This window comes from Mesoplodon densirostris, chromosome 11 (assembly GCF_025265405.1).
Source record: "Mesoplodon densirostris isolate mMesDen1 chromosome 11, mMesDen1 primary haplotype, whole genome shotgun sequence".
Classification (NCBI taxonomy): Eukaryota; Metazoa; Chordata; class Mammalia; order Artiodactyla; family Ziphiidae; genus Mesoplodon; species Mesoplodon densirostris.
Window position 1 is genome coordinate 75,000,964 of NC_082671.1, and position 27,176 is coordinate 75,028,139.

Genomic DNA, 27,176 nt, shown 5'->3' on the forward strand with positions numbered 1-27,176 from the left:
GCTGGGAGTCAGGATACAGAAAGCCTCCTGTACTGTATGAATCACTTGAACTTTATCATAACCAGGAAAGAATGTTGAGCAGGAGAACGTCCTCATCAGACATGTGTGTAATGTAGCTCACTCTGGGGATGGTGTGGATGATGGATTGGAGAGAATCAAGACTGAAGACAGGGAGTTCCACTGGAGGGATGATGCAGAAGTAAGACTCTAGACCTGGGCAAAAGTGAGCCATAGGAAGCTAAATAGGGAAAACAGGATGAGTCAACATCGTATAATGGAAGGGAGCTTTGGGGTGGCATCAAGAGATCTGTGTTTCAGTCCCAAATCTGCCATTAATATTCCCCTCTTTGGCCCTCAGTTTTCCCATGTGTAAAATGAAGGAATCCTCCCTGTGGACTACTATTGCTCCATAGTACAATTCTATTGATTACTATTGTTTCATATTACTATTGCTATTGATTACTATTGCTTCATTTTACTATTACTATTGATTACTATTGCTTCATATTACTATTACTATTGATTACTATTGCTTCATATTACTATTACTATTGCATTGAACATCATGTGTGTATGTTGGGACCTGTGGATCAGTCCTTGGAAAAATGGGGAGAGAGGCAATGTTGGCCTTTAGCTTTATCATGAAAATTACAAAATATCAAGCATCAGCACAGGCTGTGTTGGGGAGGTGAGGGACTCCCTGCTAATGGGACCTATAGCAAAGGTTCTGTATTTGACAAAGAATATCAAGGGCATTATGTGCTGGCCTAACTGTTAGCATTTCTCCTAGTTATAATAACAGCATTGATAGAGTGCTAAGGATATGCTAGGCACAGTTCTAGGCATTTTATGTGCATTATTTCATTCAATCTTCACTATAGTCCTATAAGGTAGATACCATTCTTATTCATATTTTGTAGGTGAGAAAACTAAGATCCAGAGAGAGTAAGTAATTCTATGTAGTAAGAGGCAGAAATGGGATTCAAACTCAGGCATTCTACAGAGTCCCTATTCTTTAACGATTATACTATACTGCCTTTCATATCAGATAGCCATCACAGCTACCGTTTCCCCTATGTGTTTTGACTGAGCTGCTAAAAAAATTATACATGTAATACCTCCTTCAGAGGGGTGTGGCCTAGACAGAGCATAGAACTTAAGAGTCAAATAGAGTGAGATTTGTCACCTGCACCTATCAATTGCTGACTTTGTAACTTGGAAAATTTACTTTCCCTCTCTGATCATCAGTTTTCTTGTCTGCCAAAGGGACAGTAATAGTAGCATTTCTTACAGGGTCATTATGAAGATTAAATTTTTGAATGTTTACAAAGCTCCTAGAATAGTCCGCCTCCTACAGTGGCACTACCACCATCATCATCATCATTGTCATATTTATTAATAAGGGACCGGCCTGACCCAGGGAAGTTATAAGGTTGAGTTCAGAGCAAGAAGACCTAAAAACTGTTTTGTAAGAATGTTCTGCATTCCAAGTTGGCCAACAGTAAGTTGTATATAGCAAATGCACTTGGGCAACCCATCCTGGTTACAAATCCAAGCTTTCTGTTACCCTTGCTCTTCTTCTTAAGCAGCAAATATAGGGGTAAAGATGTACTAGAACACTATGTTCTTAAAAGTTTGTGTGGTTTTTTAAATAACGGCTTATTGAACTAAAGAATAAAAAAAGTTCCCTTTCTTTTCTTCCTTTTTTTTTTCTTTTCCGGTACGCGGGCCTCTCACTGTTGTGGCCTCTCACGTTGCGGAGCACAGGCTCCAGACGCGCAGGCCCAGCGGCCATGGATCACGGGCCCAGCCGCTCCACGGCATGTGGGATCTTCCCAGACCCGGGCATGAACCCGTTTCCCCTGCATCGGCAGGCCACCAGGGAAGCCCGATACGGTTGTTTTTAAGTCTTCCCTCCTTTAACTTTTTCCCATTGGTTTTTGTTGCTTTGTTTTGTTTTCAGATTCCGCTTCTCTTTGCCACAGTCCAGTCGCAGCAGTATCGAGGTAGGAATCAGAGCTCTCAAAGCCCCCGTACAGGGGAAAATGAGAATTTTCCTATATAGTAGCTGGATGATTGTTTTCTTTGCCTCTGATTGTAGGTTTTACCTTTAAAATTCTTTATGTAGCTACTCATTCACCAAGCCTGTTAACTATTAAACTCTCTAATTTACTTTTATCTATTCAAAAAGACTTTCAAAAGAACTCAAAAGACTGTTAAGACTGTGTAATATTGGGGGGAAAAACCCAGACATTTCATTTTTTGGGTAAAATAATCATCTAGAGTTAAATTTAAGATTCAGACTACCAAAGGATGATGCTCTATATAATTATTAGGCTATGATTAGGTTTGCTCTTCAAAGGATATCCACCCATCTCCTAAAATTAGGTCAAGGTGCCTAATTTTAGGAGGTTGTGTAGGTGCCTCTTAGGAGGGTCTAGCCTGGTGACCTCCTGACTGGAAGAGGTCATCCCAACATTCGACTTGGAAACCCCCCTCCCCAAGCTTCAGGAAGATCAGCCAGATCACTAATTGGTGCCCCTACCCTCATGTCGCTTATGTTCTAGAGCACTGGTTCTCAACTAGGGTCAATTTTCCCCTCCAGGGGTGTTTGGCAGTGTTTGTAGACATCTCTGAAAAATGGCAATGGTATATACTGGGCATTTTACATAATATTAACTTGTTTAATCCTGATAACAACCCTCGGAGATTAGTACTATTATCTTCATTTTACAGTTGAGGAAATTGAGGCACAGAGAGATGTTTCCCAACATCACACAGTAAAGTGGTAAAAACAAGAGATAAACCTAGGACATCTGCTTCAGAGCCACCCTTGCTAAGCTTCAAAGAGGTTCTTATTATTGCTAAGCATATAGGATGCTTAAAAAATATTCACTGAATGAACTGATGTTCATCATAGTGCATTTGTTTTTAATACCTAAATCTTCCCAGGAACCAGCAGTTTGCTAAGATTATACAACTACCGTAGTTTATTAAAGATAAATTGCATGTTCTGGTGGTGCTATTAGCTATAGAGCATAATATAATACAAGGAAACTCCTGTGGCCAGGGTTCCCAATAAATTAATGGAAGACTACTAATTGGAATGTCCATTAGTCATTCAGGATTATCTTACTTGATAAGTATCTAAGCTGTTATGTTTGCTGCCACCATGTGGTCCCTCTGCATTTGTTGTCACCATGATTTACTGTAGAGAGGAACCGAAATGTCCATCCTCAAAGAGGAAAAAAGATTAGGAAACCCTGTAAAATGGCTTCCCACAAAATAGCTTTCAGTGTCTGGAAAGCTAGAATATCTCTGTGGGGAGATGCTGATTATTGCTTTCAGTCCTGATAAAGTCTGGGAGAGTACATGTCCAAACCAGGTATGGTGCTTTCAAAATGCCCTGATTTGGCAACTGATTCAGCTTCCCCTTTCATTTTAGGTCTTGAGGTTTGAGAATATTCTGTCTTCCATTCTCCACTTCGGAGTCCTCCCACTGGCCAACGGTAAGGGATTCTTGGGAAACAATGTGACACTGACATTGGCTAAGTGTTGGGGATTGTTTGGGACTTTCCATCCTGAAGCTTGTACTTCTAATGTGTTCTTATGAATCGAGGCGAGCACCAGAATTGACGGAGTTTGTACCATCAACGATACAGTTTTGAAGTTAGAGATTCCAGGTCCAGGCCTTGTTAGCAACTCTACTTGCAGACTCAGCAAGAATGGCTAACTCTGGTTGAGTTAAGGAGATTAAAACCACTCTCCTTAGGCAGTCAAGGGTCTCCTTCGGGTCAACCAGAAATGAGATGATGATCCCTAGAAGGTGTCTCTGTGGTTCTTATGCAAAGACCACCATCTGGACAGACACAGTTTTAATGAATGACAATCCTAGGCCTTCTCCCTACACTGCAATTGTTCACAAACTGTAGCATCTTGAGTTTGGCTTGGTTAAAATATGCTTTGTACTGGAGATCAAAATATTCTCAGGACCCACCAGTTAAGGTATTTTCAAAATACAAATTGGACAAGTTGCCAGCATTTTTCTGCCATCCAAATGCCCATAGTTGCAGGTACATTTTTATTAAGCACAGATTAATTAACTATTCTTTCAGGGAAATGCTAGGGACATATCAGAGAGAATGAAGACACAGAACCAGGAAGAATGGAAAGATAAATTATCAAAAAGTTTCTTGTTAGTCTCTTACTAAAAGGTTTACTAAATCTTCCATGCCCATGCCCAATTATTTTACATCTTGTTCTTTATTTTAGCAAAATTGCAGCAAGGATTTCCTCTGCCCAACCCACACAAAATCTCACTCGTCAATTCAGATATTGAAGTTCTTGAGGTAAGAGTTATCAATATTAATTGCCCCCATTTCTTTTCATAGTAGAATATACCTCTTCCTATTTTGCTTACTTTTTGTTTTTTCCCAGCCCGAGGAATTTTATAAATGAGATGTTTAGCTCTTAAAGCCCATAATTAACAATGAAAAGCACTTAAACTTGAGTTTAAAAATCAGATCAAAGTGGAAAAAAAAAAACCCATCAGACCAAGTCTGATTTCCCTTTGAAGCCAAGTTTATTCACACTACACTACAAGAAGATGCACTAGTGCACTGTATTTCATTTGTTCCACAAGACAACTTGTAAGGCTGGGATTATTAATCCCATTTTATAGATGAGGAAAGTAAGATTCAGAGAGGTGAAGTGGCTTGTATAGCTGGAAAAGGGCATATCTGAGACTAGACTGACTCTTCTGATTCTCTCAGTCAGTAAACTTTTGCCTGAACCAAAGACCCTCCTCTGGGTTCAGGGATCTGTTGTGAGCTGTTTCCTAGTTAATCATTATTAACAAACTTCAGAATACCTTGTTTCTTCCTTTCTGGAGCTTTTTGGTTTGGGGAGGTGAACATAAGATTCTGACAGAATTCTCCAGTCCTATATACTACCCTGCACTCCCTCTTCCCTCCCCATGTCCCTTTCTATTACTGCTTAAGTCACATAAGGTGACAAGAATCCAAAATGGCCTGTTCCTATGTCTGAGGCACTCACAAGGGGGACAGGGGTTAGGAAGGGTATTGCACAGTAGGACCTGGTAAAGAAACGACGTCTCCCCAACCCCTCAGGCAAACTCAGACATCCTATGGCTCCAGGTGCCCCAAGTTTGATATCATCTTCATTGTTGCATCCTTTTCAGGGTTTCCTTTTGATTTCCACTGACCTGAAGTATAAAGCGTCCTTAAAGCAGCAGCCAAGTTTTCATGGTTGGGAAGCTCTGAACCTGATAAGTGGACAGTGGAGGGGGAAGCCAGCCCCTTGATTGCCTGTTTGGAGTCCACTCCAGGAAGTAAATGGCCCTTAATCCCACAGCTCCTGTAAACCCAGAGTGGGAAAATGGTACACACGGAAATTGTAAAGCCGTTTTGCGAATTGCTGGAAGTTATCTTTTTCAAGCCCTCATGGATGTAGAGGGAGGCAAACTGGGTGAAAGAGCTCAGTCGGGATGTGTGTGTTCCCATGTGTGTGGAGGTGTATATGTTTGAATGTGTGTTCATGTTTGAGTGCATGTTGTGTGTTCCTGTGTCTGTGAGATTCTGGGGCCAAGAGTGAGGCATGTACTTCTAAGGAGGTGCATGAGAAACTCTCAAATACAGATTTGCATCAGTTGTTATCAGCGGAGATCCCTTCAGCCCCTTCAGCTCTCTAGGGTTCCCCCTTCCCTGCATATTGGATTTTATGTTTTATATTTACTGTTACTGTCCCCTGTATTTAATTAAAATTGTTTGCTATCAATGTCAGTTTTGCCTTTTTATTTGCAAATTTTCTTGCCCCAGATTTTTTTTAATAAAATAAAACTGGTAAGAAGAAAATTTAGTGTCCTTAACGTTAACACAAACTGAGCTTGTACAGAATTCAAGAATTTTAAATCCTTGATTTAAAAAGGGAATATGTTGTCTCTTTAGATGTTTCCAGAGAGAAACAGAGTGAACACAGGAAACTCTAGAAGTTGTATCACTTGTTTAAGTTTTAGGCTGTTTTCCCTTTCAAATTAAATGAAATGGCAGTGAAGAGTACTAAATCTAGATAACTCACTGTAGGTTAAGTTAAAGCAACCAATGAATGGGGCAAAATTGGGGCAGAAGAGGAGGAAAGGGGAACCCGTATAGATAATGTAGGAAATGAATAGAAACCACACTTTGCATTTGTGGTGCTGACAATCCAGTGGGGGAATGGAAGAGAGCTGTTTACTGGAGGGCTTACCAAGTGTCATTTCATTTAATCCTCACAGCCACTCTGTGAAGAATTATGATCCCATTTTATAGATAAGGAAACAAAGGTTAAAAGAGATGAATCACACAAAGCCAGTAAACAGCAGAGGTAAAAATTCAAAAGAAGCCTTTCTGATTTCAAAGTCGCTGTTCTTTACATGAGGTAGGATTAGAAACCGAAGGCACTTAAAGCTCGCTTATTACTGTGAAGAAGCGACACTGGATAAAAGCACAATCATAGAATACTTAGTCATGACAGAAGGCTGGACTGGGAAGCTCTGGCTATCCATAGGGACTGCCATTTACTCATCTTCGTATTGCTCATAAAATAGCGATAGATGCCCCCGTAATAGATTCCCCTGTCAGTGTTGTTGGAATAAATGATAAACTGTCACGTTTCATTCTTTGGAATGCCCTTTTCTGAAAGAAAAGTTATTTAATGTTTTCACAAATTCATTCTGAAACATTACAAAATTTCCGTTGTGGTATTTATTTAAACATGTTTCTCTTTCTCGGCTGCAGACATTTCTTTCCCCTCACTACTAGGGATGTAAACTCCAAGCAGATGGATTATTTAGAACAACTGGACCTGATCCCGATTCAGTGTGTTTTTCAGTGCTGGAAAACACTTCCAAAACGAAGGATAACTAGATCATACTAAAAACTACTGTCCTGCATTTAGCTTAGCTTTAGCCTAGAAGAAAATGACTAGTTAACATCCAAAAAGTTAAACGCTAGAGGACAGTCTAACTTAACTTAAAAAAAAAAAAAAAAAAAAAAAGCGATTGGTGCGATGAGTTTTGAGCCTCGGCGCTAGCCGTCGCCCATCCTGCCGCGCCTGCGCGTTGAGTTCCGGAAGTTGGTGTTTCTGTCAGCGGGACAACGCGGCAGCGACTCTTCAAAGCGGAGCCGGGAGTTTTCGCTACTCTTGTCGCCGCCATGAGCCGCAATTATAACGATGAACTGCAGTTCTTGGAAAAGGTCAATAAAAGCTGCTGGAGAATCAAGAAGGGCTTCGTGCCCAACATGCAGGTGAGGGGGGGGAGCGGGACCCGGTGCCGGGGCCTTCCCGGCTGGGGGCCCGCGGCGCGTCTCTACCCACCCGGCCCGGTCTCTTCCGAGCCCTCCCGACCCCTCGCGCGCAGGAGAGGCCCCCGCCCCCAGCAGAGTTCCTCCCATCCCCCAACTCCCACCCCACCCACCCCTCCCGCCTCCGGGGCTGCCCAACCTGTGCCGGCCCCACCTCCCGGATGGAGAGGTCCCCGAACCGCGAGGACGAGCAAAGCGGAGTGCGTCCAGGGAATCCCAGTAAATACGAAATTGGCCTTTGCAAAGCGTCTTCACACAGAAGTCTCATGAACGCACTGTGAGATGTGTTACGTCCCTGAGCCTTAGAGACATTAGTGGGCTTTTACTAGGTGGCCCAGCCAGTCCGGGGTGCAGTTTCTGGGACTGAGGTCCGCTTCTCTGAGTCATGCCGGTCATTTATATAACGGTTACTGACCTTTGTTCGCTGAACCAAGTTTCTAGCATTCACTGCTCCGTGTTGGGTTTTTTTTAATTGATATGCGTGGAGTTATAATACAACGATCTTGCTTCTCGTGGCAACCTAGAAAGTTCACAGGGCAGGTTTTTTCTTTTTAATATGCACTTCGCAGTAGGGCTTTGAGCGTGAGTCGGTTACACGGCTTCCTTTACTCACCCAGTAGAAGCTCAGCTAACACGTGATGTCCAGTTCACTTCTTTTTCCTCTGACAGGATGACGTATTCCCGATGGAGACTTGAGAGCCCGATACCAGAGAGTCTGAAAGCCAGGTCTCTGTATCTCTTGGGCTTCCTTGTCATTTGTGCTTATGGTCTTCCATTAAAGTGAAGAAGAAGGCATTTGTGAGGTTTTGGTGCATATGTTGTTAGACGGCTTTTGAAATCCCTTTAGGTGCCCTGCAATTGTATTGAAGGTTTGTGATCCTGCGTCTTGGTAAAAGTTCCTGATAGCCGCTCCACCCTTTTACTCAATATTAAAACTTATTGAGCGCCCCCTATGAGCAAAGCACTTAGCTAGACGCTGAGCGGAGAAAAAGCCCATAGTCGCAAACCTCCCTTTTGCTCTGTTTTTTCCTTTGACTAGTTTCTTTTTATGGAATCCAGTTCCCTGCAGGGAGTAGAAAATAAAAAGCATATGATCATCCTAAGAGGATTGTAACACACACTGTTATATTCTGTCAGCAATTCTGGCTTAACTTTTTTTTTTTTTTTTTGCGGTACACGGGCCTCTCATTGTTGTGGCCTCTCCCGTTGCGGAGCACAAGCTCAGCGGCCATGGCTCACGGGCCCAGCCGCTCCGCAGCATGTGGGATCCTCCCGGACCGGGGCACGAACCCGCGTCCCCTGCATCGGCAGGCGGACTCTCAACCACTGCGCCACCAGGGAAGCCCTCTGGCTTAACTTTTGATGCACACACTCCTGCTAATTCTGCTTGGGGGCAAGTCTGATTTTTGCTAGGCAGTTCCAGTTTAACTATTTGAACAACACTTCACTACCACCCCTCCCTTGGGAATGGAGAGTTGAAATCTTGATATATTGCTCTTAAAAAGTTACTGACCTTATGGTAGGCTTGTGTTGTATTCCCATTCTCATAAGAGTAGTGAACTTCACACTTACAATTCCCTATCTCTCTTGCTTAATCTCCATTCCTCCTGTAAGAACCGTGTGCTGCCCTAAAAATTCCTCTGTTTCTTAAAAATACTTCTCTCGCATCTTTATGTCATGTTTCCATTCAGCTCCTAAATGTGTTGCTGCTGCTTCAGTAATGTCTCTTGTCTTTATTTTTTTTTTTTGCGGTAGGCGGGCCTCTCACTGTTGTGGCCTCTCCCCTTGCGGAGCACAGGCTCCGGACGCGCAGGCTCAGTGGCCATGGCTCACGGGCCTAGCCGCTCCGCGGCATGTGGGATCTTCCCAGACCGGGGCACGAACCCGTGTCCCCTGCATCGGCAGGCGGACTCTCAACCACTGTGCCACCAGGGAAGCCCTGTCGCTTGTCTTTAAAGAGCCAGCTCAGTGTTCACAAAAAAATGAACAAACTGTGAAGCGCACCCCCGCCCCGGCTACCGCCTCCCTAGACTGTTGAGCCCCTTCTTCATCAGATTCTTCCATAGTACTCTGTGCTTCTATTACAGCACTTGCCCCATTGCACTCTACATTTTCTAGTCTGGGCTTCATGCTAGACTAGAAGTTCCACAATATCACGATCTTGCACATTCTCTGTATCTCCCCTACTGCCCAGTACAGTGCCTGACACATAATGAGTCCTCAGCAAATGTTTGGTGAATTAATAAATGTGGTCCTTTGGAAAATTGAGACATTTTCCATAACTGGTATTGTTGTTCATGCAGTGGTAAGATGCAGAAGTCATCTTTCTGATAAATAAATTTCCTTGTCCAGATGATTGTTAAATCTTTGGTTCTTCAATGCTAGGCAGATCCTTCATAATATTTGATCTGTGACTAAAATGTTCTGTCCTTTGGTGTTACATAATTATGTCTTCCATTGCCCATTGTGTGCCTCTATTGTCAAGCTTTTTTTTTATCCCCTTAAAATTACATAGATGGTAAAACTAAGCACACAGCTATATAGCTACCTGTTAAAATTTTTTTACTCACTGTTTACCTAAGTACAAATTTGTAAATCAGAATAGGACACAGTAAAGTGTAGTGTGCTGTTGTCTTAGACCTAGAAAAAGTACACTTAGGTCAGATGACTGCATTTTTATGTTTAGATCTGAGTTTTTGATTCATTTATTTTTTTCAAAAACTACTGATATTTTAGAAGCACAAGAATACTGAGACCTTTGGCCTTAGTGAGAGCATTGTTGGAAGACGTTTCTTTATCACACACACACACAAAATATTTTACCTGTTGAACTTTTAAATATGGCCTATGAGAGTAGGAGAATAAACAAAATGATTTGTGAACATTGTAAAATACACTTTTAAGATATATTTAAAGATAGGAACATCTTGTAAGTAGTTTTCTGCTTGTTTAAGGTAACGTGAAAGTGTTTTATAAAGAGTAAAGCAAAATAAATATTGCCTACAGTGTTTGTATTCTATCCTGTACTTATATACATCAGGTCCATGTGCTCAGACATAATTCTTCCTTTTCTTTGGTACCAGGTTGAAGGAGTTTTCTATGTGAATGATGCTCTGGAAAAATTAATGTTTGAAGAATTAAGGAATGCCTGTCGAGGTGGTGGTAAGTAATTTAGAGTTTGACATGTGGCAGTACAAGTAGTGTCTGCCTTGTGACCTGAAAAATGGTAACTCAAATAATTATAATTAAAAAATACAAAAGTGTTGTCAAGGAACGATCAAGACTTCAAATGAGATGAGAACCGTTACTTATTCGTGATCACATTGTTAGCCACCTGGCCTTGTAGAAGGCACTTGGAGCTGGATGGACCTGGTTGGTTTTGCACCTAACCTCGGACAGTAATAACAAGAGCTACCATTTATTGTGCACTTACTATGTGCCAGGCACTTTACATAGGTTATCTCATGTAATTCTTAAAGTAACTCTAAGAGGATATCTCCATTTTACAGATGTTTAAGTCAAGGCTGAGTGAAGTTAAGTCATTTTAATTTGTCCAAGGTTGCACAGTCTCTCAGTGACAGAATCAGAATTCAGATCCAGGAGTGTCTGATTACAAAGTCTGTGTACTGATTAGCCTCATTGAACTTCAGTTATCTCATCTATAAAAGAGAGTTTATAACACCTATCTTGCAAGACTACAGGGAGGTTTAGAGATAAATGTATAAAACTGTAATATAACATTCTAGTGGTGATGGTGGAATAGAAATCTAGTTTGTTTTTTTTTTTTTTTTTTTTTCCTTTTTGCGTTATGTGGGCCTCTCACTGTTGTGGCCTCTCCCGTTGCGGAGCACAGGCTCCGGATGCGCAGGCCCAGCGGCCATGGCCCACGGGCCCAGCCGCTCCGCGGCATATGGGATCCTCCCAGACCGGGGCACGAACCCGTATCCCCTGCATCGGCAGGCGGACTCTCAACCACTGCGCCACCAGGGAGGCCCTAGAAATCTAGTTTTAACCCTTTTATTTTTATAGTCAACAAACCTAAAATAAATAAGTCTCATCCCACCCCCCACCAGGGTGTGCTGACTTGTCTGAAATGATACACAGCCAGTGACAGAGCTGAGATTAGAACTCCAGATCCCCTGACTCTCCATCCAGTGTTTTCCCAACTCTTCCAAATTGCTCTTCTTTGTCACTTAGAGTAAAACCAGTACTTTTTTTTTTGATATATATTATGAACAGTTAAAAGAACCCTTTTTTTATATTGACAACGTAAGGTATAATGATTATGTTTTACATCTCCCTGTACAGTATTTGCAAGCAATCCTCCGTGGTATGCACAGAATACTGGCAGCATGTTTGTAATTAGTCTGGTTGCCCTCACTACCTTCCTGTGCATGTGCTGCCTTCTTCTCCACTTCATCTCAAACACCCTTTTATGCTTTGTTGTTTTAGCAGTCCTAACCACTACCCCTTCATTAACGCAATCTAGAAAAGTATGAATACACTTAAGCTAAAAATCAAATATGTCCTCTTTTCTAATATTGAAATTTTGTTTTCAGGTGTTGGTGGCTTCCTGCCAGCCATGAAACAAATTGGCAATGTGGCCGCCCTGCCTGGGATTGTTCATGTGAGTCTATGTTCACAGTTTTAATCACTCATATTTTTTTTAGTCTGAAAGTTTGTTGAATGGTTGAATGGCCATGCCTAACTGATAATGGTGTCATTTAGACAGTGACCTTCAAACATCTAGAAATAACCGTGGAATTTAAAGAAATAACTGAGTCTGGGTAACATCTCAGTTTCTGGTTGCCTTTAGCCAGAATCTATAAGTGTTTGAGAACCTTTGAAGTAGATTTTGTTTTCTTGTTGTACACATTATTCTTATATCAGTTTGCCACCAGTGAAAGTTTCACTGTGGCCTCATTTAAGAGGTTGATTGGAGAAAGATTGGCAAGAATCGTAAGGGTTAGGACTGAGGGGAGGAACAAAGGGCAATATAGCTGTTGTGGATATGATTGGAAAAGGAGGGTGGTAGCGATGGTGGAGATAGAACTGGATGGTACAAGTGGGGCCCTCACGCGAGTCTACATTTAGATTCCACCATTAGAGGTAGATGTTAAATCCATTCAGCAGACATTTTTTGAGGTCTTTATGCTGGTTTCTCTGCTGGGCACTTGGGAGGAGAAATGAAAACACATGGCTTGTGCATTTAAGGAACTCGTAAGTGTCCAGGTGTCTGCATGTATTCCTACCATGTTTTGACCTCCATTCTTCCTGGGTCAGTATCCTTTTCTAGGCCCCAGATGTAGAAATTGTACAGTTTTCATACCATCAAATGGATTACATTTGTCTCTGATTGCTTAAACACTAAGGACCTGTGTAAATCAGGTATTTTCTTCCTGTCAGCCTGACATGACCACAATCTGTCAATCATCTTTAAAATGTAATAATGCATTAAAGTTAGTATGTGGTCCTCCTATATCATGTGGTACTAAGGCTTTTCTCTTTTCAATTTTCTTAGTTAATGTCAGACTTTGTAAAAAAGTTTTTCCTGCTATATTTGGCTTTATGATTAGGAATTTTTATACCAAATTTCCACCAATAAAGAAGATTTCATGAAAACAGAATCTTGATTTAGGGAAGGCTTCAGCCCCCCAGCCTATTTGACAGTTAGTGTCAGGTCTATCAGGCAGCCAGAGTGCCAGTGAGAAAGCTGTATTTTATTTTCTAATTCTCTTTCAGCGATCCATTGGGCTTCCTGATGTCCATTCAGGTTATGGGTTTGCTATTGGGAATATGGCGGCTTTTGATATGAATGACCCTGAAGCAGTGGTATCCCCAGGTAAGGTCACTGTGCATGTCTGCTGTCAGGTGTGTAGCTTCTCTCAGAATCGTAGCCTTTCTAAAATAGAGCACGGCTGCATTTTGTTTGTGAATGTCAGCCTCATCATATTCTATCATTTCTTTTCCCCATTTACTGAGAGAATTAATTGTGGACACTCAGAGGCTATTAAAATATCAAGTAAAGCATATATTTATTGTAAATTATTTGGGCTCCTACTGTGTGCCAGGCACTATTCAGACATGGGCTACAAAAGAAACTGAAACACTTCCCTGGCAAATTATACATCTTCTTTGTGCCCCAGTTATCTCTTAGGCAAATTGTAGTTAATAATGTTACTTACTACATAGCATTATTGTGAGGATTAAATTCATTAAGCTGTGTTAAAATACTTAGAACAATGCTGGACACATAGGAATTACTTGATAAGTGTTTATTCTCATTAGCATCATTATTAGTCACTTGTAGTTGTATACTTCTTTTCTGCTGTGGTGTGCTTTCACTGAAAATGTTTCACACTGGAAGTAATATCTTTGTGTTAAGAGGCTGAAAAAAAGATGAAAGGTTGAATTGTGTCTTGAGAGTTCTGCCTCCAGCAGCAGTCGACAAGGTCATTTCAGGCAGTCCTTTGCCGAGAACAATGAGAAAAGCTGCGTGAAATTTTTAAAACAGAGCCAAAAACGCATCTGTTGAAACCATAAAAAAACTACAGAGGCAGTAAGAATTTGTGAGTCTAAGATCCAGAGGAAAAGTGCAGATACATGAGCCCAACATTTAGCACTATTTTTCTCTTGAGGAAATTTCAGTCACTAAGGACACAGATGATTTGAACAATCCTGTTACAAACTTGACATCTTGCTCTCTCATATACATGTGTGGTTGTGCATGCATCCACATTACAGTGCATCCAAGAACTGTAGAGTACACATTCTTTTCAAATGCACACAGAATGTTTACCAAAATTGACCATATACTGAGCCGTAAAGCATGTCTCAAATTTCAAAGCATTGAAATCATACAACAGCAGTTCTCAAACTTTGGGCTCAAGACCCCTTTATGTTCTTAAAATTATTGAGGGTTGATCTCAAAGGCTTTTATCAATGTTTACCTTACTGGAAATTAAAACTGAGAAAGTTTAGAAACAACAATACACAAGGACATGTCTCATTACCCCTCAGAGCAGGCATGTTATCACATGTCATGTAGCCTTTGGAAAACTTCACTGACAGTAGAGAGAATACGTTTAAAAGGCTAATAATGTCTTAGCATTGTTATACAATTAATCCTAAAGGCCTGAAAGAATTCCTGGGTCACACCTAAGAACCACTGATATAGAGGATACTATCCTACCACAGCGGAATTAAGTTAGAAATCACTAATAACAATAAAAACCTGGGGGAAAAACCCATGTTTATGAGTTAAGCAATATGCATTTAAATAACCCATGGGTCAAAAACAAAAAATCGTAATGGAAACTACAGAATAATTTTAACTGATGTTAATTTAAAAAACACCTGTCTAAAAATTGTGGATTACTGTTAACACCATACTTGGATAGAAGTATATAGCCTTCAGTGCACAAACTAGAAAAGAAGAAAGGCTGCAGTATCAATGATCTAAGCATCCATCTCAAAAAGTTAGAAAAAGAACAACTAACTAAACCCAGAAAATGTAGATAGGTGGAAATAATTGAGCAAGATTAATGAAACAATATACAGTGGTAAGGATCAACAGAGCCAAAAGTTGGTCCTTTGAAAAGACTAATAGAATTCATAAACCCCTGACAAGAGTGATCAAGAAAAAAAGAGAAGCACGTAATTCAAATTTTAATCTCTAGTCTAGATGTTACTTGTTCATTACTGCCTCCTTGACCCACAAAGTACCTTTAGTATGTATTTACTTTAAATTATGTTGTCATCAGACTTTACCCACAGAGAACCACTTTGTTGGCTCCTTTAAAACATAGCTACTTTTAAAAGAGTGGCTGTCTTTTAAACCCTTTATTAATAGTGGGAAACCACAGGTAACAAAGCCTAACTACCTGGTTTCGCTAATATTTGACTAACTTTTCTCTATTTTGTAGGTGGTGTCGGATTTGACATCAACTGTGGTGTCCGCTTGCTAAGAACCAATTTAGATGAAAGTGACGTCCAGCCTGTGAAGGAGCAGCTCGCCCAAGCTATGTTCGACCACATTCCTGTCGGGGTGGGGTCGAAAGGCGTCATCCCGATGAATGCCAAGTAAGAACAAGAGCTGCTAGTAAAGGGAGGGAGAGATAATAATCACACGACCCTCACGTTCATTTCCAGTGTAGGACACTTAGGAGATGGGGATTGTTCAGTCACTGTTGAGGAAGTGGTAACGAATTGTTTTTTTAAGTATGAGGTCTGTAACGTTCATTAGAGACATTAGTCAATTCATGTTCATCATGACAGCCTTTGACGTATGGTAGAATTCATAATAGAATAATATCCACTGATGTTTACTGAGCACTTCCTCTATGCAGAGCACTGTGCTGTAGTGTAGGTGTATATCATTTTGTGTAGATAATAACCCTAATACCATTCCTAGTTCACAAGAAAGGAAACTGAAGTTTAAAGAGATAACACTAAATAAGCTAGTAAGTAAAGTCAGGATTCAAACCAAGGATCCTCTGGCTTCAGAGGCTGTATCCTGAACCCCACTGTCCTTTGTCAGTGAACCTGTATTGACGACCTTCCTTTTTGGATGATAGCACTGAGTGTGTTCTTCACCTAAGATGTTGTGTATTTCCAAAGTAGAAAATTCAGTGTAAAGCTACAGCACAGTGGCCTTTTACATGGCCGTTGATGTACTGTCATAGCTCGTGTAAAGCTGTGCACCTTACACTTTGCAGAAGGGTGTGCTTAATAAGTATGTATCATTAATATCTTCTGTTTTATCTAAAAGTTCATGTGAATTTTGCATTCTATTCAAATATATGTACAGACGTTAATACTAAAATGTTTTTAGCTATTTCCTGTTATACAGCTCCCCTTTACCAAAAAACAAAACAAAAAAACTTGGAGTAAAATTGATACATTTGGAAGATGCTTATTCTGTGACTTTATGTGGTCCCTGGTATGCAGTCCCACTTTGAAAAGCACACCTGGAACATCTAAATAAATTCCAAGCATCTTTACAAATATTTTAGATAGGAATTTTGTCCTAATAAGTAATGTTTGAAATGGGCTGTTGTGGGGAGGGCCCATTGATCATTGTAATCTCTCCAGATGGTATTCTGCAAGAGGGCTAGACCTTAAGTGAAGATCAGAGCTTTTTCCTTCTAAGGGTTTAACGTGTGTGCACCTCAGCTTCAAAGTGCGGGTGCAGTAAAGCGACGTAGTACTTCTGTGAAGGTGGGAATAGACCTTAAAATTTAACCTGTGTTGCCTGAGGACATTGAGATAGCTTTGTTAGTTGTAATTTTTCATAAGTTACTATGAAAAGTTAGTGTAGCTGTAGTAAAGTTGGTGGTAGATAATGATATTTGATTATGGTTATACATTTTCTGTGGATGCTTAATCACTGCCTCATAGAATTCAGGATCAGAGAGATAAATAAGATTTGAAAAGTATGAGGGACTGTGTAAATGTCAAGAACTATAATCATCTGTAATGTGGCATTTATAATTTTAATATTCAATTATTTATGTAACTGCTTTTCCTCAAAAAACTAGAGTTGCTGAGAGCATGAACTACATCTAGCACGATGCCTGATACACAGGCAATAGTCAATATAGTTCTTTCGCTTGCCTTTGGAGATGTGGTCATCTTTAGATTTTGATCTTCCTTGGCTGTGAAATGACCTGCACCTTGTTACTCACTCAGAGACTTGGAGGAGGCCTTAGAGATGGGTGTGGACTGGTCCCTAAGGGAAGGCTATGCCTGGGCTGAAGACAAGGAGCACTGTGAGGAGTACGGAAGGATGCTGCAAGCCGACCCCAGTAAGGTCTCTGCCAGGGCCAAGAAAAGAGGCCTTCCCCAGGTAGCGCTTGCTTTGCAGGGGAAATGTTCAGTTTTTTCATATTTTGTTTTTTTTGGGAGGAAGAAAAAAATCTGTCTTCCATGTAGTAAATATACCCCAGCTGGGCCTCCCTGGTGGCGCAGTGGTTGAGGGTCCGCCTGCCGATGCAGGGGACACGGGTTCGTGCCCCGATCCCGGAGGATCCCACATGCCGCGGAGCGGCTGGGCCCGCGAGCCATGGCCGCGGGGCCTGTGTGTCCGGAGCCTGTGCTCCGCAACGGGAGAGGCCACAGCGGTGAGAGGCCCGCGTACAGCAAAAAAAAAAAAAAAAAAAAAATATACCCCAGCTTTTTTCACATCAAAAGGAACACAAATTTGTTTGTTTATGCTTCATTCTTAATCTTTTAAAAAGCTATCAGGAGCTTGCAGATGTTCATAAAATAAAACAAGATATCATGAATTAGAAGTGGATGGGAGGAAAATGGGATATGATTATAAGGCTTAAAATATATACCAAAATTGCATATGTACAAACTTTGACAATCTACAGATTTGGCTGAAAGTTTTCTAGCATCCAAGATGACAACAGATACCTTGTCGGTTCATGGTATCCATGAGATAAAAATATACCAGATGTTTGAAATTTACAGCAAATTGTGATGGCTTTGCCACTAATTCACTGTGACCTTGGGCAAGTCTCTTTTGCCTGTCTGGGTCTCATTTTCTCATCCGAAAATTGCGATAGTTAAAACTAAGCAGTCTCTAAGATTGTTCCAACGCTGCCATTCTTTGGGTCCGTAAAGCATCTGTTAGCTCCAGTTATGGGATATATTCTTCCAGTGATGGATAGTGGTAGGTGTCAGTGAACTCACAGATATTTCAAGAATCATTTGAACTTGGACTTTGTGTAAGAGTCAACATTCACCAGAGTTCACCCCAAAATTTGACCCTTCTCTCCATGATGTTTAAATTGTCCTGTGAGCCATTTGGTGGTTTTGAGTTTTCGTTTATGATGCTTTTAATGTGCTGTGCCTCAAGCAAATAATGATATAATAAATGCAGGAACTGGTCTACATTATTTTAGTTGTGTGGGATATTACTTTAAGTGAATGAAGCATTTCTAAGCTTAGAAGTTTTTTTGTTACACTATTTGTGTGGTTATCTTTTTGGTTTTATTGGTTTTTTTAACCTATTTGCTTTGCAAATGGATTTTTTCAAACCTGAATAGCAGCTATTTTATCAGACATTCTCATATTTGCAGTTGGGGACTCTGGGAGCAGGCAACCACTATGCAGAAATCCAGGTTGTGGATGAGATTTTCAATGAGTATGCTGCTAAGAAAATGGGCATCGACCATAAGGGACAGGTGTGTGTGATGATCCACAGTGGAAGCAGAGGCTTGGGCCACCAAGTAGCCACAGGTATATTCTGGACCTAATTTTTGGCTTGGTGCTAAAATGTACATTTTGTGGGGAACCATATAGAGATTAAAGGGAGAAAGTGCTGGAACTGTACTGTGCAGGTTTTTACCCTGGTTTTCCTAACTAGCAGAAATTAACTTCACTGGTCCTTAACTTACTTGTCTGAAAAAAATGGAAATAATAATTATTTCATATGGTGTTGTCAAAGGCTCCAGTTACCATATTTACTCTTACAGGTTACTATTACTGTCTGGCCAAGAAAGAGCAGTAAAGACTTTAAATTGTAGAGTTTATGATATATGCAGGAATATGTTTTAGACACCTACCTGTACTGCAAGATTAGGTGTTATAGTGGATTCAGAAATGAAATAGCAAGGGCTCCGCCCTCAAATTGTCTCATGAGAGAGATGTCATGTTCATTAAGAAGAAAAAGTAAAGACAGAAGGTATAGTAATTGATAAAATACTATGGAAGAGACAAAGTGTTTAGGGAAAAAATTTTAGAGATGACTTCATGGACACATAACATGTGCAGTTTGAACAGTCACACACACAGAACATTCATGACCAAAAGACAGTGTGAACAAAAGCAGGAGGCAGGGAAATAGTAGAAAAGTCACTTTGGAATGTTTGTACAATGAGTGAAAGGATTTATGAATATAGGAAAAGTTATATAGACACATGGAAATTACTGTAAACTCTAAATTGCAATTATGGTTCATCCTTGTATGTACGTTTCATTCTATGGGAATCTAAAAATTTGTGCCAGCCTGGCCTGTTAGAATATTTTGTCTAGCAAATATATGGAGCATTGACTAGTATTCTGAACTTTCTACTGAGTTCTGCTCTACACTTTATCATGGATTTGATTTGCATGCAGAAGGTCTAGCAACTTATCTCCAATTCTCTTAAGTCACTAAAAATTATTTTTAAAAACCATGATGGCAATAAAACGTATTCTATTACTTCTCATTCATGCACATGCCAGGAAGGGAGTAACTCAGACCACCTTCCATTCCCCTTGCAAGTCCTGGAGGGCAGGTGTTCTCTTTGGAGCCTGCATATATTGTGTCACATAGCTCTGACAGAAGATTCTCAGTAAATATATCTTGACCAATAAATAGATGAGCTCAGAAACACTTTAAAGGGAAAATGGTATTTTACTTGTTTCTTTGTAGAATGGTTTTGAATCTAGCCCACCTTTCTGCAGTAAATCTGAATTATAAAGGGAAAGCTGGCTGGTTTGGACTTGTTGCGCTCTCTCCTTTCAGATGCACTGGTAGCTATGGAAAAAGCCATGAAGAGAGACAAGATTATAGTCAATGACCGTCAGTTGGCTTGTGCTCGAATCGCTTCCGCAGAGGGTCAGGACTACCTGAAGGGAATGGCAGCGGCCGGGAACTATGCCTGGGTCAACCGCTCTTCCATGACCTTCTTAACCCGTCAGGTACAGTTGAGGTTGCTTGTCTGTTCCCAGTTATACATGATGAAGTTAAGTAATTTAAAACATAGTGTATTCAAATCTAAGCCTGTAGAATTTGGTTTGGGAAATGTATGTTAATAGATATTCAGAATACTGGCGAAGTGTCCAAGCTTTCGGTGTGTCCTTAAGCTAACTCAGCAGGGTATCAGGAGAGGGGAGAAGAGAAGCCAGAATTATTCCTAGAATTTGCCTTGAGCAGCGGAGAGGGTAGAAGTGCCGTTCACTGACATTCAGAAGGCTGAAGAAGAAGCACCTCTGACGGGTTCGGTCAAGACTAGTTGGAACTTATGGAGTGGCGTTTGCTCTGTGGTCTAAAGACAGTTTTTGTCCTTTACATGAAGGTTAATAATTCTGCTATTTTTGAATTCTTAAATCCCTCACTCCCTTCCAGCAGACCTTCCAGAATCAATAAGATAAGTTCTGAAGAGCTGGTTCTGCCACTTTTAACGTAAGCTTTTTCTCTTAGGCTTTTGCCAAGGTCTTCAACACAACCCCTGATGACTTGGACCTACATGTGATCTATGATGTTTCTCACAATATTGCCAAAGTAGAACAGCATGTGGTGGATGGAAAGGAACGGACTCTGTTAGTACACAGGAAGGGATCCACCCGAGCTTTCCCTCCTCACCATCCCCTCATTGCGGTTGATTATCAAGTACGTACTGAGCCATTTGTGGTTTTAAGCAGTGGGGGCATGATTTAGACTGTTCTAAATATGTAAGAATTTAAACAGGAAAGCAGCAATTGTGAAAAGAAAACAGTCTGTCATCCATGAGAACAGTGATTTCCAGTCTTCTCTGAAGCATGACTCCCCCCATCATCTGTGCTTGCAGTGTGCTGTAGTGCTGCATGGAGAATATTCTACTCCATTAAGATACACTAAGATTATCTTTTTAAGGCCTTTGAATGATTAGAAGACAGGATTAAGATTAAACTCAGTCTGTTTCATTCCTCTTATCCTTTTGGTGTCTGGCTGTGATAGAGTTAGAAAGACCCTTAACCTACTATTTCACAGATGAGGAAACAAGCCTGAGAGGGCAGATGGCTTGCTCGGGATGGTTCTTCCTAAAAACACTTCACTACACATTTGAGTTTTGCTTTGCTCTTACCTTCAGTCTGTCTTCTGCTGCCTTCCTGGTCCTCACATTTTTCCTCCCATCCTCTTCCCTTCCCTCTCAACTATCAAAGAATCAAAATAATATCTTAATATAGTTGTGAGTGCAGTGCATTTAAAGGCCCTGGTTTCTCCACGGTCCTCCAATGCAAGAGGAAATTTAAATCTCAGACATAGAAAGCTCTTGCTTTTCTAAATTTTAACACGTTTGATTTGTGTGCTTCCTCAGCTCACTGGACAACCTGTGCTCATTGGCGGCACCATGGGAACCTGTAGCTATGTTCTCACTGGCACTGAGCAGGGCATGACAGAGACCTTTGGAACAACTTGTCATGGAGCGGTGAGTTATGAAAACAGAAACTTACTTAGAAATGTTCTCTTCAGTGTAGTCATTGTTTTGCATTTTGACAGGTAAATGTACTTGGTTGAGCATTAACAAAGTTGAGGTTTGGGTTTGTCTTGTCTTCTACCTGAATTTTTCCCCGTAATATATACTGTCTAGTGAACTAACTGAGGACACCAAGTATCTCGACCTTAGTGGGGTCATTGTACGGCCAGGGACTATTCCTCAACTCTGTGAGTCCACAAAATCCAGATTGAGAAATTATCACACTAGCATGACTGATAAAACTTTACCTGATGCAAATTTACATCACAGTGTATCTCAGTGATTCACAGACCTAGCCATTAGCATAATTTGTTCCTTACTGGGTGGGTCCACTCGAGATTTGGAGGATATGCACCATTTTGCAAATCAGGACCCATGTGTAGACTGCACACCTATTTCAATATATTGCCTCTTCTAAGCCAGAGGTTGATAAACTTTCTATAAAGCACCAGACAGTAAATATTTTAGGCTTTTGGGGCCGTAAGATCTCTGTAGCAGCTATTCTATCGTGCCATTTTAGTAGAAAAGCAGCCATAGACAATATATAAACAAATAGGTATTGCTATGTGCTAATAAAACTGTATTTACAAAAACAGGTAATAGGCCAGATTTGGCCCACAAACCAGTTTTCCAACTGCTCTTCTAAGCCATCAAAGTTCTTAGCTGGTGATGGAGTGGAAAATAGAAACTGTCTATGATACCTTCTCAGTAGGACAGACCCTCACATATATATTAACCCTACTTTTTTTCCTCTGATCCTTTTTCATTTTCAGTTGCCTCCCAACTCCTAACTTTAACCCAGTGATCAAAACCATCTCCCCACACACATTAGCAGTGTCTCAGGGCATTTTCTGTTGTTGCAGTGGGGGAGGGGAATTGTGCTATTGGCATCTAGTGGGTAGAGGGCAAGGATGCCGCTAAACATCTTATAACGTATGGGACAGTCCCCACAACAGTTACCTCATCCAAGATGTCAGTAAGTGCTAAGGTGGAGAAACTGTTTTAAACCACAAAGAGCACAAAGTTTTTGTGATGATAGACATACTGATTACAATTTTAAATTAACATATTTATATGTAATTGACAATTAATAGTGATTAGATACACAAAACTAAGTCTTTAAATGCTAAATGCTTTGTAGATGTAAATTTGTCTTCCAAAAGGATGAGTCTTAAAAAGCACATTACAGTGTTGATTAAATAGAAAAGGACTCTCTTATTTATTTTTTTAGTTTAAAAAGAAGTCAGGGAAAAGGCATATGATCCTAAGGGTTCAAATAATTGCTGGGGTTGAACGTAAATTGGAGCTCAGAATTTATAAATGAAGTTCATTCCTTTCCCAATCTAGGGCCGTGCACTGTCCCGAGCAAAGTCAAGGCGTAATTTAGATTTCCAGGACGTCCTAGACAAATTGGCAGACATGGGAATTGCAATCCGTGTTGCCTCACCCAAGCTGGTTATGGAAGAGGTAAGTGAAATTTTGATAAGTATTCAGCATAAAATTGTTTATAATTTATGCCAGTACACGGACACAGCAATTTTTAGTATTGCTAATAGAAATGTTTTTTTTTAAAATAACCTCAGTTACAGTCTGTCATTGTCTTCTCTTTTGTTTGGAGGTTAATTATGAGCTGGGTCCATAAGAATGATTTTTACCATTCATGTACAATCTTTGTCTACATATTACAAGCTTTTAAATTTAGTTGGAGCTGACCCATCTTAACCTTTCTTTTGCACAACTGTATACTTAACAGTTAAATTTGAAAGCAAATTTGAAAAGGTAGGGCGGGAAATGTTTGAGAAAATGGGTTTTTTTGATTCATAAGGGAGCAAAGATTTTGTTTAAATTACATGTATGTATATGTACACGTATGTACATATTTAAATTAGAAGTAACATAACTTCCTTTTAAAAGTTTAAGAGAAAAGAAAAATTGTCATCCAGAAATTCTGTGCCTTGACATAACTATTACCTCCTTTTTTAAGATGCTTATTGCCATTTTTTCCCTAAATGCTTTTTTAAAACTGGTTATAATCATAGTTTACAAACATTTTATAGTCCTTTTTAAAATTTAACACATTATCATAATATTGTTTACGTCATTTTTTAACGATTGAGAAATATTCTACTAGCTAAGTACCATAAGTTTCTGCCCATAGTGGATATTCAAGTAGTTTCCACATCTTTGCTATGCTAAATTAAGTTGTACTGTGTGTCTTCATGCATGAAGCTTTCCTCCAGATGTTTTAATAATTAGAGTGAAATCTCAAAAGCAGAATTACTGCGTTAAAGAGTATGACAAAGCTTTATTTTTTAACAACTTAATTTTTCACCTGATTTTAATTAAGAGGTTTTAGAAAATACCAAGAAGAAAACATCTAGAATTCCACCAACCAGAGATAACCACTTTTAACATTTGGTATACTTTTTACTTGCACATTTTACATATGATTTTTTTCACTCATCCAGCTAATACTTATTAAACATCTGCTATAGTTAGGAACTGTTCTAGGTGCTAGGGATATTGCAGTGAACAAAACAAACATAAATCCTTTCCTGTGAAACTTACCAAATAGTAAAATGTATAGTGTGTAGAATGATGGTAAGTGCTACAAAGTAAAAATGGGAAGGGGGATAGGGAGAGACTGGGGGTGGGTGCAGTTTTAGATAGGGTGTAGTGAGGTGGTATTTGAGTGAAGACCTGAGAGGGGTAAGGGAACAGGCTACGTGGGTATCTAGGGGTAAGCTTTCCAGGCAGGGAGGATGGCAAGTGCAGAAACTCTGAGGCCATATCATACTTGGAGGTTCAAGAAATGGTGTGGAGGCCAGCGTGACTGGAGCAAGCAAGAGGGAGAGGAGGTTAGAGAGGTAGGGGCACCAGATCGTGTGGGTCCTTGTTTTTTCCTTTACAGATGAATTTTTGCTCTTCCTCTGAGTGAGATGAGGGGAAGACTTAGGAGAATTTTGAGCAGAAGAATAACATGATCTAACTGATGTGTTTGCATGCTGTTGAGAAGAATCTAGAAGAGAAATCGATGATGCAGGAAAGAGTGGGGAATTACTAGAGAAGTGTCCTTGAGTAGATGAAAGGAGATGGGATCTGGTGGGGTTGGTCTTTGCTAGGAGCTTAGGTAATTCATCCTTAATAAAAGGAGAGAAGGTACAGTTGCTGGTAGTCAGGGAAGATATGGTAAGAGAGTTTATGGGGATTCTGATCTGGTTGTTTCTGTTTTTTCAGTGTAATAGGAAGTAGGGCCAGCAACTGAGAGTGGGGATGCAGGAGAAGGTATAAAATCATCATCTAAGAAAGTGATTGGCCTAGTGAAATTTTGGGTGATTGCCAGGACAGCGTCAAGGGCCCACTTGAGCTTAAATTCAGTGGTTGGGTGTTTTTCAGCTACATCCAACTGTATAGGTGCAGGCATGAAATAGATGTTGAGTTTCCTTTAACCAGGGTTGCAAGTATGGCACAGTAAAGGAGAAGCAAGGTTGTTGAAGGGTGTTGCAAAGGGATTGTGGGTCTCGTGGGGTTAAAGGATTGTTGGAGGTGGAAACCTAGGCTGTCTGGGATGCTGGGAGCTGAGACTGTGGAGGAGTTGTAATCATTCGTAATGATGAGTTCTGGGGGAATGACTCTGGGAGTGAATGGCTGAGGTAAGTATTGAAGGAGCGGGAATCAAGAAACTAGGAAGCCGAGGTACTGAAAGAATCCTCTTCCTGGATACTGAAATCGTTCTGAATTATAGCAGGAGAGGGTGAGGGTGACCCAGGAGCTACAAAACTTCAAGTAACAATGGGGATCAGACTCTAGCAGAAGATTGCAGCAACAAGAGTAGTGGGTGGTACAAATGGTGACTGCAACATTCAAAACTGGGAGAAAGGAGGGAGAATGGTCTGAAAGGAACCATGAAAAGCAAGGACACCTGTCCCACCTCTCAACCTAATGGCATGACCCAGTTTGGGAGAGAAAACAGCTAGCACTTCAGAAAGTTGGAAGCAGAAGAAATATCCTCAGCGGAGGTCCATGTTTCAGCAAGAACAAGAAAGTGAAGGGAATGCTTAAAGAAGAAAGGAAGAAGTTCTTTGCCTTTGACTCAGTGGAAGGAGTTCAGTGGCCACAGTGGAAATGTTTCAGAAACTGGAAGGGAATAGGAGATGGGATAGAAAGGGGTGTGTACAGAGCCCCCACGGGAATCAATCTGAGAGGCCTAAGCTTGCTGTGTTGACATGAATGGAGATAAAGGGTGTGTGTGGTGAGATTTGTTCTAATGGTGGGAAGACGGAAGGAAGCGGGGAGGTCTTACTAGAAACTCACAGAAATAAATTGTATGTGTATGTATGTATACCCATGTATGCATGCACATATGTAGTGTAAGTTATATATATGAATGTAATAACCTTTCCTTATTGTGAAGGTTATACATGGTCATTCCAGGAATTTTGACAACTGTAGAAATATCTAATAAAAGAAAATCAAAATTGCCAATAACTCCACCATCCAAAGACAGTTACCACTAACAGGATGATTTGGTACATTTCCTTCCAGTTGGGTATTAGTGTATATGCTTTATTCAATTACATTTACTGCTCTTCCTACTTATACAAGTGATATATGTTCTTTGGGGAAATTTAGAGAAATACAGAAAAAAAAATAAAACAAGATGAGAGTGTTATCATACTACTCCCTTACCAACACTGAACTTAATCATCTTTTAAACCTTTGCCTATTTGATAGGCAAAAAAAAGAAAAAACAAAACCAACTCAGTACTGTTTGAATGTGCATTTTTTAAATTGCAAGTGAACATTAATGCTTTTAAAGATTCCATTTTAAGTAGACTTTTCCTCCCCTGCAGGCACCTGAGTCCTATAAGAATGTGACTGATGTGGTGAACACCTGCCATGATGCCGGAATCAGCAAGAAGGCCATTAAACTGAGACCGATTGCTGTTATCAAAGGATAGAACCCTGACCACAGCCACCGGACACCACTGACCCTCACTGAAGTGGACGTGGACTGAAATGCTCTTCAGACATCAGACTCGAGACCTGACAGGTTCCAGGGTGTGCAGGTGTAGCTGCCCGTTCCAGAATGGCTGGCGGGGAGGCTCCTGATTCAGTAGCCAATGTTGTAAACTTTCCTTCTGGGAGGAGTCACAATGCCTCCATTTGGAAAGGGATGTATATGCTTCCTCCCTGATTATCCCACAGGTTTTTAGGAAAGTCTGTTAGGGGGTGGGGGTAAGTCAGGAAACCGCCTTACTCAGTCATACAAGTCTTTAATCATCAGAATGAAGTTCTTTACACCAACCTTTGTTTCCAGCCTGAGAGGTGTCATGAAGAACATTGTATTAAATAGGAAGGTTTTGGAATGTTTCTTTTTGCCCTCTGTTTGTCAGTTTGTCCATTTAGCCACTCCTATACCCTCTTCCCCTGCACTGAGCAAAACCCTAAATACCATTCTTTTTTTTTTTTTTTTTTTTTTTTTTTTGCGGTATGCGGGCCTCTCACTGTTGTGGCCTCCCCCGTTGCGGAGCACAGGCTCCGGACGCGCAGGCTCAGCGGCCATGGCTCACGGGCCCAGCCG

The 27,176-nt window shown here is 40.6% G+C and overlaps 2 protein-coding genes across 2 annotated transcripts in view; both read left to right on the plus strand.

The window, feature by feature from the left end:
* BPIFC (BPI fold containing family C) overlaps positions 1–5,323 on the plus strand; it is a 41,682-nt gene extending 36,359 nt beyond the window's left edge. The window contains exons 13-16 of the mRNA XM_060113596.1: positions 1,964–2,006; positions 3,446–3,509; positions 4,273–4,349; positions 5,201–5,323. Coding sequence (XP_059969579.1) covers positions 1,964–2,006; positions 3,446–3,509; positions 4,273–4,349; positions 5,201–5,323 — 307 coding nt within the window. The remainder of the gene's footprint in view (positions 1–1,963; positions 2,007–3,445; positions 3,510–4,272; positions 4,350–5,200) is intronic.
* A 1,795-nt stretch (positions 5,324–7,118) lies between these two features.
* RTCB (RNA 2',3'-cyclic phosphate and 5'-OH ligase) lies at positions 7,119–26,965 on the plus strand. The gene is made up of 12 exons (XM_060113607.1): positions 7,119–7,304; positions 10,445–10,523; positions 11,921–11,988; positions 13,104–13,203; positions 15,287–15,443; positions 17,052–17,208; positions 18,449–18,608; positions 19,879–20,054; positions 20,557–20,745; positions 21,434–21,544; positions 22,940–23,059; positions 26,446–26,965. The coding sequence occupies exons 1-12, from the start codon at positions 7,212–7,214 to the stop codon at positions 26,551–26,553; spliced, it is 1,518 nt and encodes a 505-aa protein (XP_059969590.1). The 5' UTR covers positions 7,119–7,211; the 3' UTR covers positions 26,554–26,965.
* The last annotated feature ends 211 nt before the right edge of the window (positions 26,966–27,176 follow it).

What these genes read in the sequence shown, in the direction of transcription:
- RTCB (XM_060113607.1), top strand. Translation starts at nt 7,212, where the DNA reads ATGAGCCGCAATTATAACGATGAACTGCAGTTCTTGGAAAAGGTCAAT. An exon ending in GTCATCCCGATGAATGCCAA is followed by an intron (nt 15,444 to 17,051) that starts GTAAGAACAAGA and finishes TTACTCACTCAG; the next exon opens with AGACTTGGAGGAGGCCTTAG. An exon ending in GGGCCACCAAGTAGCCACAG is followed by an intron (nt 18,609 to 19,878) that starts GTATATTCTGGA and finishes CTCTCCTTTCAG; the next exon opens with ATGCACTGGTAGCTATGGAA.